Consider the following 12,804-nt stretch of genomic DNA (forward strand, 5'->3'; position numbering starts at 1 on the left):
ATTTGAAAAATAATAATTGACCTTGGAATATATTTGTTTCAGTTCAGTATCGTCCTCCTTTTCCTTGCTCCAGTTATCTTAATTTTTTTCATTAAATCAAAGTAAGTGTTTTTACCTATTGCTTTTCATTAGCCCCTGCTTTTAATTAACTTTTGATGTTGTTGGTGCCTTTTCCTTCTCGGAAAGAACTAATACAGTGGTTGGAACATGATTTTGAATAATCTTTACCTGTAATGTACTGACCAAGTTGATCAGATGCTCAGTCCATGCTGTACAAGTTCTGTTCCATAACAAAAAAAAAATTTTTTTTTTAATGGTGTGTGTTACACCTTATAAGTCAGTTGATAGTGGCAGGTGCTAAAGTGGAATCTGTGAGACAGTTGGCTGGGGCAAGGGAATGAAATATTAAACCTCTTCTTCTTTTTTTAACCTTAACAAATTGAGCTTATGAACATTTACTGGGTGAAAGGACACCGATGCCCACCTTGGTTCACATGTTAGGCGGCGCGTGTCGGGTGGGCTCTGCGTGGGCCTGCTGCCTCCGGGGGGCCTCAGTGCTCCCCCTTGGTTCACACGTTAGACAGCACGTGTCGCGTGGGCTCTGCGTGGGCCTGCTGCCTCTGGGGGGCCTCAGTGCTCCCCCTTGGTTCACACGTTAGACGGCGCGTGTCGCGTGGGCTCTGCGTGGGCCTGCTGCCTCCGGGGGGCCTCAGTGCTCCCCCTTGGTTCACACGTTAGACGGCACGTGTCGCGTGGGCTCTGCGTGGGCCTGCTGCCTCCGGGGGGCCTCAGTGCTCCCCCTTGGTTCACACGTTAGACGGCGCGTGTCGCGTGGGCTCTGCGTGGGCCTGCTGCCTCCGGGGGACCTCAGTGCTCCCCCTTGGTTCACACGTTAGACGGCACGTGTCGCGTGGGCTCTGCGTGGGCCTGCTGCCTCCGGGGGGCCTCAGTGCTTTCATCGGTGTGCTCCCGGTGACAGTGCGTTTGTCTAGGAGAGCTGGCGGGTCGTGCTGTACAGGTCTTAACCCCGCCGTCACAAAATGAGCAGGGCAAATAATGCTGGCAGATATTTCCAGTGAAAATGAAATGCCCTTTTATTAGCCCCATTATCAGGTTCAAACAATGTTCACTTGATCAATCTGGCAAGAGGACAGCCATACCATTCTTGATTACAGGTGGCGCTAGTGGTAAGGAATCTCCCTTCCAAGGCAGGAGACGCAAGAGACTTGGGTTTGATGCCTGGGTCAAAAAGATACACTGGAGTAGGAAGTGGCAACGTGCTCCAGTATTCTTGCCTGGGAAATTCCATAGTTGGAGAAGCCTGGTGGACTGCAGTCCATGGGACCGCAAAGAGTCAGACACAACTGAGCCACTCAGCATATAAAATATGTATTTACCTTCAATATCATTAACAGTGAAACCTTCCTAAAGATAAATATTATGCTTTGAGGTATTGGCTACTGCTAACACAAAGTTCTTGCAAGACGTTTAAGAAAATATCTCATCTTAAATTTGTTTATTTAAACTGAATCATCCTTTTAAAATATATATTCTTGAGCATGTTTTACAATATACGTGATGTATTGGCACAAGTACCTATTCAATTTATAAATATACACATAGTGAGGATACATTACAGAGTTCTAATGAATGGCTGTTTGATCAAACAAGTTTGGAACATAAATGTTTTTAAAATAATTTAAAGATAAGAGGTTCATATTTTTTAGTTCTTTGTATTTTTACTTTACATGCACAATTTAAATGTCTTTTCCTTGTTAAAATATCCGTGGGGTTAAGTCCGGTTTAGGTGACTTTTCCAGATTGAAATGGAAGAAAGTAAAGTAAAGTAGAATGTAATTAATCAAATTATAGAATGAGTCATTATAGGTGAAGTAAATGTTCAGTAACTGAGATCTCTAGAATTTAATACCTTAAAAATTGTTCTAAAATTCAACTTATTTGTGAGGAAGCTAGGCCTAAATCAGAGTGAAGAAACTATGAAATATTCTTTAAGAAGTGCTTCTTCAATAATTTTGAGAATAGATAAGAAACCAAGTTAATTGTGTTTTAGCAAATCTTTTAAATGCTTTCATTTAGCAAGTAGTTGAGAATTATTTATCATTACTCTGTTCATTGTTTGAATTAAAATTAATACCAAAGTGGTACTTGAATGGCCTTTTTTCCTTTTACATTTAAATAGGCTAGACCTTTGCTTTCTTTAGACCATTAATTTGTTTTTACACAGCCTGCGAAGGTAACCATCAGCTCAGAATTAATTAGTGGGATCAAAATTAATGAGATTTTAACTGTATCTGGGTCATTTCTACTCTAGGTGAGTTTTCTTCATACAAATTGGACCAACATTTTCTTGAAAGAAGAAAAATTAAATTTATTTAAATCCATGTTTTAAAAGCAAAAAACCTCTTTTGTTGTGAGTTAAGTACCTCTAATAACTGTGCTTTCTTGGGCCTAGTAATGCTAATTTTTGTTGTTGCTGTTTTCAGTCTTGATTATTTTGGCTATTTCAAGGCTGTTGCTCATTACAGTAAAACTAGACCTAACTCTTCAGATGCTTATTTTCGTTTGCATGGATGGTATAGCAGGGAGAGATAAGAAAGCCTTCCTCAGGGATCAATGCAAGGAAATAGAGGAAAACAACAGAATGGGTAAGACTAGAGATCTCTTCAAGAAAATTAGAGATACCAAGGGAACATTTCATGCAAAGATGGGCTCGATAAAGGACAGAAATGGTATGGACCTAACAGAAGCAGAAGATATTAAGAGGTGGCAAGAATACATAGAAGAACTGTACAAAAAAGAGCTTCACGACCAAGATAATCACGATGGTGTGATCACTGGCCTAGAGCCAGACATTCTAGAATGTGAAGTCAAGTGGGCCTTAGAAAGCATCACCACGAACAAAGCTAGTGGAGGTGATGGAATTCCAGTTGAGCTCTTTCGAATCCTGGAAGATGATGTTGTGGAAGTGCTGCACTCAATATGCCAGCAAATTTGGAAAACTCAGCAGGACTGGAAAAGGTCAGTTTTCATTCCAATTCCAAAGAAAGGCAACGCCAAAGAATGCTCAAACTACCACACAATTGCACTCATCTCACATGCTAGTAAAGTAATGCTCAAAATTCTCCAAGCCAGGCTTCAGCAATACTTGAACCGTGAACTTCCAGATGTTCAAGCTGGTTTTAGAAAAGGCAGAGGAACCAGAGATCAAATTGCCAACATCTGCTGGGTCATGGAAAAGGCAAGAGAGTTCCAGAAAGACATCTATTTCTGCTTTATTGACTATGCCAAAGCCTTTGACTGTGTGGATCACAGTAAACTGTGGAAAATTCTGAAAGAGATGGGAATACCAGACCACCTGACCTGCCTCTTGAGAAACCTATATGCAGATCAGGAAGCAACAGTTAGAACTGGACATGGAACAACAGACTGGTTCCAAATAGGAAAAGGAGTACGTCAAGGCTGTATATTGTCACCCTGCTTATTTAACTTCTATGCAGAGTACATCATGAGAAATGTGGGCTGGAAGAAGCACAAGCTGGAATCAAGATTGCCAGGAGAAATATCAATAACCTCAGATATGTAGATGACACCACCCTTATGGCAGAAAGCAAAGAGGAACTAAAAAGCCTCTTAATGAAAGTGAAAGTGGAGAGTGAAAAAGTTGGCTTACAGCTCAACATTCAGAAAACGAAGATCATGGCATCTGGTCCCGTCATTTCATGGGAAATAGATGGGGAAACAGTGGAAACAGTGTCAGACTTTATTTTTTTGGGCTCCAAAATCACTGCAGATGGTGATTGCAGCCATGAAATTAAAAGACGCTTACTCCTTGGAAGGAAAGCTATGACCAACCTAGATAGCATATTCAAAAGCAGAGACATTACCCTGCCAACAAAGGTCCGTCTAGTCAAGGCTATGGTTTTTCCAGTGGTCATGTATGGATGTGAGAGTTGGACTGTGAAGAAAGCTGAGCGCCGAAGAATTGATGCTTTTGAACTGTGGTGTTGGAGAAGACTCTTGAGAATCCCTTGGACTGCAAGGAGATCCAACCAGCCCATTCTAAAGGAGATCAGTCCTGGGTGTTCTTTGGAAGGACTGATGCTGAAGCTGAAACTCCAATACTTTGGCCACCTCATGCGAAGAGTTGACTCATTGGAAAAGACTCTGATGCTGGGAGGGATTGGGGGCAGGAGGAAAAGGGGAGGACAGAGGATGAGTTGGCTGGATGGCATCACCGACTCGATGGACATGAGTTTGGGTGAACTACAGGAGTTGGTAATGGACAGGGAGGCCTGGCATGCTGCAATTCATGGGGTCGCAAAGAGTCAGACACAACTGAGTGACTGAACTGAACTGATACCGTTTTTATTTGGGGCCAAACACATTTTTGTGGATGGGGCATGTCATTTACCAGTTCTCACCATTATTGCACTGTGTGAGTGAAGAACAGAACTACTCTTTAAAATGTGCTTAATGTAAATACACGTGTCAGAAAAGAACATATCATGTGAGAATGAAAAACTAGAATTTTTGGAGTTCAGTTATTTTTTCCTTCAGAAAATTACACCCCACAATCTACTTTTTAAAGCACACCCTCTACTATGATTTAATTTTTGCTTTGTGTTTTACTAATAAGGGTGCTAACATGATGTAGAGACTTTAAATCTTTTTATGAGGATGGATTGCATTTTCTTGAATTAAAAAAAAATTATCCACCTGTATATAAATGGCAAAGGTGACAGTTCTGACAGTAAAACTTCTCTTGAGGATTTGGTGCCGGAGGTCAGGCTCTCTGTTAGAACAGGGATACTGCAGGTTGTAAACTGCAGTCGCAGATGCTTGGCTGAGAGAGAACGTGTGGATCAGTGCTTCTCAGTTTTGTTATCACTTCAGATGTTGAGATCCACCAATAGAACATAATTTGAAAAACACCAGAGTAAAGAATATCGATAAAAAATTCACCTTTTTAACAGACTTCAGCACCCCCTGCCTAGGGCTCATTTTATCTATGAAAAGGAATGATAGGAAAGTATGTGAACATTAATGAAATGATTGTCAACTTGGGGACTGGGAAGTTGGGGAGCTAGATGTGTGACATTAATTAAGGATTAGTTCAGTTTAAAGATGGAGGAGGCTTCCCAGGTGGCGCAGCGCTATAGAATCCGCCTGCAATGCAGGAGACGTGGGTTTGATCCCTGGGTCGGAAAGATCCCTTGGAAAAGGAAATGACTACCCACTCCTGTATTCTTGTCTGGAGAATCCCATGGACAGAAGAGCCTGGTGGGCTGCAGTCCATGGGGTTGCAGAGAGTCAGACACGGCTGAGCCACTGAGCACGCACGCACACACAGAGTCGGATACGACTCTGAGCGACTGAGGGCACGTTCTCTCATCAGTGCCTGATTAAAGGGTGTGAGTAGATGGAAAGGAACGCCGTTTAGAAACAGTTCTTTGCAGTGACTCATACACAGAGAAAACGATCACTGTTAGATTTGTTTTCTCTGGTAAGAAAAATAAATAAAACAACTACTTTTTCGCAGATCCTTATTGCAACATAGAAAATGTGTGCACGTGCTAAGTCGCTTCAGTCGCATCGGACTGTCTGTGACCCCATGGACTGTAGCCCGCCAGGCTCCTCTGTCCATGGGGATTCTCCAGGCAAGAATACTGGAGTGGGTTGCCATGCCCTCCTCCAGGGGGTCTTCCCAACCCAGGGATGGAACCCAAGTCTCTTACATCTCCTGCATTGGCAGGTGGGTTCTTTACCACTAGCGCCACCTGGGAAGCCTCAAATACAAAATAGGTAATCATTCATGTGGCAGTCATCTTTTTGTAAATTGAATGATGGATATATTTGATAAATGTATTAATGATTATTTGTTGAAATGCAAACACTCCATTGTACTAAACTATTATTTTTATTCCCCTAAAGTATTGTCTTCTGTTAGCAGTATGTCTGGTGAAAGTAAAAAATACCTTATGTAGTGTGAAGTAATTGAAAATAAAGACATTACGTTCTATTTCTGCCATGTTATATTCTAACATTGCCTATATTTAAATGATATTTTTGTAGTTTGCCACTGTAGTTTGACTTACTGTTTAAATACAAGGTAAAGTTTTACATGCCATAGTCAGCTACCTTTTAGTCCTTAATGTCTTTTTTAAAGAAAGAAATGTTTTATGCGTATGAGGAAGCATGAAATAAATAAGCTTAAAAGATGTGAAGAAAATTCTATGTGATGTTTTAATAACAGTTTATAACATGATCTTTCTGAACTTAGTTTTCTTAACTTTGAAAATTAGTAAATAGCTACTATGCTGATTATAGTTTTTATATCATTATAGAACACAAAGCACAAATAGAGCTAACACAGTACCAAAGGTGGAAACACCTGAATTAAAGAACAAAGTGACGAGTTAAATCTTTCTGTCTTTTTCTAATGTTCTGCTTCATTCAAAAATTGATTTTGGGTTGTTTACAGGAAATACACAGTATTTAGTTAGATAAAAATAAAGCAAAATCACAGTGAAGAGAACATGAGAGAGAAACTAGATAAGCCCACCAAGAGTCCATGTTCGGAAATGTATGCCCACACCCCGTCTGTTATGAGTGGAAAATTTAGGCCTATGTTTCCTAGTAGCCAAAACATCGAAGGAATCAGTTGCAGCAGCCTTCCCCAAAGTGTGTTCCTTAAAAACTGTGTCTTATGAGATTATGATGGTCAAATGAATGTAGATATTTGTAGACCCTCTGTAGATATAATTATACTCCTATTACAGGTTAGAGGTTCTTCGAAGCTCTGTGGATAAAAACAACTGTAACTTGTGTTTCCCATGCATGTCTGGTCACCCCCTGCCCCTGCCTCCTGCTTTTTCTCATCTGATAACATGTCAACATTTCCCAATGAGGGAGATACTGTTCTTTAGCCAAAAAAGTCTGCTCAGGCAAAGCGCAGCAGAATGAGCTTTGAGAAATTTCTCCTCTGGATCCCATAGAAGGGATGAAGTTGAAAGTGAAAGTCTCTCAGTCGTGTCTGACTCTTTGCGACCCCATGGACTATACAGTCCATGGAATTCTCCAGGCCAGAATACTGGAGTGGGTAGCCTTTCCCTTCTCCAGGGGATCTTCCAACCCAGGATTCGAACCCAGGTCTCACCCACATTGCAGGCGGATTCTTTACCAGCTGAGCCACAAGGGAAGCCTGTAGCAGGGATCATATGTCTTAACATATAGCGCCTTAGCTCTCCTCCTCAATAAATAGCCACAGTAATGAGTTTCAGATGGCTATTTTCATATGGGTTCACCTTGATGTGAACCGGAAGCACAATCGAATAATTCACTACAAAGCTTTAAGTTGCTTATACATGGTCTTTCAGACATACAAAGACTAATGTTTAATTTTCTCCATTGTGGATTCAGTTCTCTGTAGCCACTGAAAATCTTTACCGTCTTTGATTGTTTATATCATATTCCATCTTGTTCTAAAAAGGGATGGAAGGGCACAAAGCAGGGATGAGCAGGAAATACAGAGCAGGCTGTTTACTGAGCTTTTGTATGTTAGTTGAGGCCGTGTGTGCCTGCTGAGGTTCTAGGCGGAAGCTGTGAAGCACACCTACAGATAATACAAATGGCGGCTCTTCAGAAATGATTGTGGCAGAGGGAGCATGAGGGTATTGTTTTTGAGCAAAGGAGCAGGGAAGAGCATGGGTCTAAAAGACAGAGTCACAGACAGAAGCGCTGCAGAGCGCAGCTCCAGCTGCTCACAAAGGGAAGTTCAGACAGGGAAAGAGAACACGTCATAACAGGTCAATTTCTCTCCAGCTCTGTCTGTTCGTATATAGCAATCATTTTAGTAAGGTCATCTTCAGATTTGAGCAGCAGCTTTTCCTAGGTGTCTTTTCCTTTTTAAAACTCGTTTTAATATAGTCTTTTTCAAAGTGTTGTGATGATTGAACTGGGCGTTTTAGATGTAATATAAAAGAAGAAAATTTTCGACACATTCTGGTGTTGTGGTTCGTGTTTTTGACAGCGGTGAATGTGTAACTAATTTTGATTTTACTGAGGACCAGATCCATGTTATTCCGAATTTAATCTAGATGTGATTGAGATTTATTTTTCCTTTCAGGCAAGAGTGCAGCACTGCATCTGTTCTGTAGCCAGTGACCACTCAGTCGGACTTCTAAGTTTGCGCGAGAAAAAATGCATTATGCTGGCGTCCCGTCATCTTTTCCCCATTCAAGTTATCAAGTGGAGGCCTTCTGACGATTACCTGGTGGTGGGATGTTCAGACGGCTCCGTGTATGTCTGGCAAATGGATACTGGTAAGAAAAGATGAGAATAGGAAGTTAAATGCGTATATTCGGCATCCTAGAAATGAAAAATCTTTTGTCTGAGGAAAAACCCCTGAAATGTCAAAAGGTTGCTACTTGTGTTTCTCATCACTGCTTTTTCTAAGTGTTCTTATAATTATCAACAAAAAAAATATTTAGATGTCCTCTAAAATATTTGTTGTACTCTCTCAGATACTTGTAGAGTATTTCACTGATCTTTAGAGAAATGTGGTTGATGACAATATTCAACTTAGGACAGATATCAGACACTAGATAGCTAAGTGATTTCTATATAATTCATGAGGCAAATTGTAAGATTAAAGAATCATTTTTGCCTCTAGTTCAGAAACAATGGAAAAAGAATTCTCTTTCATTTGAACAGCAGAAAAATAATACAGGACCTTTAATTGGAGGAGATAATGAAAAGTTTTAAGTTCTCGAGGGAACATGTAAAATTTCAGGGTTCAGATATTTTACGTATGTGGCATAAGATGCTGCAGATAATGTTTAGCTTAAAAATATAGGCCATGACATATAAAGTTTACATACAGAAACTTAGCGTTTTTCCTTGGAAATTTTTAAGTATGTAACTACATGTTTATTAGTTTGGGTTTTTAAAAACACACTTTATTCTACTTTTACTATCCTAAGTCATCTATCAGTGAGTTAAACCTTTCTTTATGTCCCTAAAGAACGTATGTGCCATGTAATATTTCTACTATTTTTTCCTTTTTCTCTCTGAAACTGTTTTTTGTTTTCTTAAATATTCCTGTTTGAAATCGGACTATGTGTATATTTCTGGCTTGGACGGTGGTATAAGAGGGAGAGCTCACAGGTCTTTTTGGAGCAAGTAGCCATAATCTTCACTTATCCTTCATTTGCAGTCCTGGTTCTCTCTGATAGTGCACAAGCAGTTTTGACAAAAGGAAGTGTTCTTGAAGAGTGTCAGACTTCTTTACTTTGGCATTTAACATTTTTTTTTTTTTTTGGCCTGATTGTAAAACAGGTTCTTAGTTTTTGTCAAATTTTGAGAGCACCAAGTGAAGGTGAAAGTCGCTCAGTCATGTCTGACTCTTTGCTAGAACACTGGAGTGGGAGCCCTTCCCTTCTCCAGGGGGTCTGCCTGACCCAGGGATCGAACCCAGGGCTCCCGCCTTGCAGGTGGATTCTTTACCAGCTGAGCCACAGGGAAGCTCAAGAGAGTACAAAGGCATTAGAAAAGAAAGATGAACTCAAGTTCACCATTGTTCACTGGGGAATGTGGACGTGTTTCTCTCTAGTCTCATTGCTACACTTTAAAAAATGGATTTGCTGTCGTCTTTAAAAAATGGATTTGCTGTCATAGTATGTAATTTTGTATCCTGTTTTGTGTTCCTTTCTGTTGCACCCTATCTGCTGAGCAGCACTGTTTCATGTTCGCTGATTTGGTTCATGCTACAAACCAGATACAGTTGACCCTTGAACAACATGGGGGTTGAGGACCCCACCTTCTTCATAGTTGAAAATCTGTGTATAACTTAAAAGTTGGCCCTCCATTCCCGTGTTTTCTTCATATCTGTGGTTCTCCATTCTTGGATTCAAATGACCAAGGATTATGTAGTACTGTAGTATTCACTACCAAGAAAAGAAATCCATGTGTATGTGGATCTGCAAAGTTCAAACCTGTGCTGTTTAAGGTTAACTATATACAGAGTTTGTCTTGGGCTCTGGGATTCCCTGGTGGCTCAGACAGTGAAGAAGCTGCCTGCAATGCAGGAGACCCAGGTTCGATCGCTGGGTTGGGAAAATTCCCTGGAGTACAGAATAACTATCCATTCCAGTATTCTTGCCTGGAGAATCCCATGGACTGAGAAGCCTGGCAAGCTACAGTCCATGGAGTCCCAAAGAGTCAGACATGACTGAGCAACTAACACTTTAACTTTTTTGCTGGAGTCAGACTCGGTGTGAATTTAAGATCAACCATTTGGCAGCACTGTGATCTATGGCAAGTCTCTCAATTTACTCATCTGTAAAATGAAGATACGGAGAAGGCAATGGCACCCCACTCCAGTACTCTTGCTGGAAAATCCCATGGATGGAGGAGCCTGGTGGGCTTCAGTCCATGGGGTTGCTAAGAGTCGGACACGACTGAGCGACTTCACTTTGACTTTTCACTTTCATGCATTGGAGGAGGAAATGGCAACCCACTCCAGTGTTCTTGCCTGGAGAATCCCAGGGACAGGGGAGCCTGGTGGGCTGCCGTCTATGGGGTCGCACAGAGTCGGACACGACTGAAGTGACTTAGCAGCAAAATGAAGATAATCATAGCTCCCATTTTATGGTGTTCCTGAGAGAATAAAATGACATAATATGTACCTGGTGTGCCGTAGGTACAGGAAGTCACATCCATGTATGTGTGTGTATTTTGTGTGTGTCCTTGCATATGTGTATATTTCCTATTATTGTTATTTAACAAACATGCTTAACTTGTTACTTTGTTGGCCTTGGGGATATGATTTACCTTTATTAAGAAAATTTTTTTTGAGAATTAATATTAAAGACAGTTATAGTGCTGATAATTATAAAACATTATTTTAAAATACTGCATATATAAACAATTGATATATTGTAAATACAAGAGTATGTTAAACTTGTCTAGAACTTTAAACATTAATATGATAAAGAATATAATTTTTCTGAATTTCGTAGATGCTGAAATATATGATACTTGAATACTTCAGATACTTGAAGGATATTTACAAAGAATGTGAAAGTCTTTACAAATGAGACCTTACTGGAAGATGGAATTACTTTTCCAGTAGTTTCCCTAGTAGGAAATGACAAATAGCTCCTGACTGTATGTGTACCGAGGATGTTATTTTTATAACCGGTTTACTATAATTAAGCCCAGTACATAATATTGCAGTTGACCAATTATCTTCTGACCTTCAGGAGGATTTTGATAAACAATCAGTCAATATGGCGTTCTTAAATCAAGATAAAGCTAGGGAAGCAGAATAAATTTTGGACTTCAACCATAATAGGGAGTGTACGCTCTTTTTCCATCTTTGCTGTTCAGGTTTTAGCTAGTGATATAAAGGTCCCTGGGGAGCCAGGAAGGCACATCCTGAAGGTATTGACATTATTTATTAATTAAATAAATAAAAAATGAAGCAAAAATAAATCAGATTCGGCCCAGGCTTAATGTATGAAATGTGTTTAAACTCTGAGGAGATACTTTTTGCCTCTACTTCATGTTTTGGGAATGTATTTTTACAGATGAAATCATATTACATGAAAACTACTCAGGCATTTTGTGCAATTTTCTGTTTGCCATTTTGAATTACACTGATGCTTCTAGCTTAACAGCACTTAAAAATGTCTTAACTTTATAATTTCATGGAGCATTTTGGTTATTTTTCTCCTCAAATGGGTAGTTTTTATTTTCAGTGTTCATTTCCTTATGAAATGAAGTTAAAGCTAGTAATACAAAACTTAGAGAGAGAGAGGTCCAAAATTTTTGTTCTTTTATTTATCCTCTTAATCATATGCTGCTGCTAAGTCGCTTCAGTCGTGTCTGACTCTGTGTGACCCCATAGATGGCAGCCCACCAGGCTCCCCCGTCCCTGGGATTCTCCAGGCAAGAACACTGGAGTGGGTTGCCATTTCCTTCTCCAGTACATGAAGGTGAATAGTGAAAGTGAAGTCGCTCAGTGGTGTCTGACTCTTCGCGACCCCATGGACTGTAGCCCAGCAGGCTCCTGTGTCCATGGGATTTTCCAGGCAAGAGTACTGGGGTGGGTTGCCATTGCCTTCTCCGTTAATTATATGCAATAGTGCTTAATAGGGGGTTTCCCTGATGGCTTAGACAGTAAAGAATCTGCCTGCAATGCGGGAGACCTGGGTTCAATCCCTGGGTTGGAAAGATGCCCCGTAGAAGGGAATGGCTACCCACTAGAAGCCATGGAAATGATTATTCCTTCACAACTCTGAGTAGTTAGAAAGTTAGTGTAACAACCAGCAACAAGATTTGGCCAGCTCAACATCTTGACTCCTACTTACGAACTTATTAAAAAAGGTGGGTCACCGACCTAGATGGTGGCTGCTGCTTCATGGAGCATTCTGTAGGGATCAGGTCCTTATTCTGCACACCTGATGTTCCCAGTAAGCATGTGATGGTGTTCCCACAGGCCTCTGACAAGGTCAGCATCCTTTCTGTGGGGAGATAGTGGCATGCTTCAGGTAGTGACTGTTGCTGCAAGTTGTTCTTCTTATCTGACCATTACCGAGCCTGACACCATTGTTATCCGCACTTTTTATCATGTTTGCTTCATAATGAAAGTGATTCATCATATGCCTATTCCTGGAGGGACGGTTGTCAGTTTTTCTTGTACAGTTGCAAACACCAGCAGTGATTGCCAAATATTAGAAATTAGTGTATGAAGTCTTACCAGTTTACTTCGTTCTGTTACCT

General features: G+C 40.5%; 1 protein-coding gene across 4 annotated transcripts in view; it reads left to right on the plus strand.

Annotated features, from left to right (window-relative positions):
• Positions 1-12,804, plus strand: part of WDR7 (WD repeat domain 7) — a 354,748-nt gene that overhangs the window by 59,391 nt on the left and 282,553 nt on the right. For all 4 annotated transcript variants that reach the window (XM_027526250.1, XM_027526251.1, XM_027526252.1 and 1 more), the window contains exon 13: positions 8,147-8,342. In XM_027526250.1, coding sequence (XP_027382051.1) covers positions 8,147-8,342 — 196 coding nt within the window. The remainder of the gene's footprint in view (positions 1-8,146; positions 8,343-12,804) is intronic.

The sequence above is a fragment of the Bos indicus x Bos taurus genome, chromosome 24, assembly GCF_003369695.1.
Source record: "Bos indicus x Bos taurus breed Angus x Brahman F1 hybrid chromosome 24, Bos_hybrid_MaternalHap_v2.0, whole genome shotgun sequence".
In the NCBI taxonomy this organism is placed as follows: Eukaryota; Metazoa; Chordata; class Mammalia; order Artiodactyla; family Bovidae; genus Bos; species Bos indicus x Bos taurus.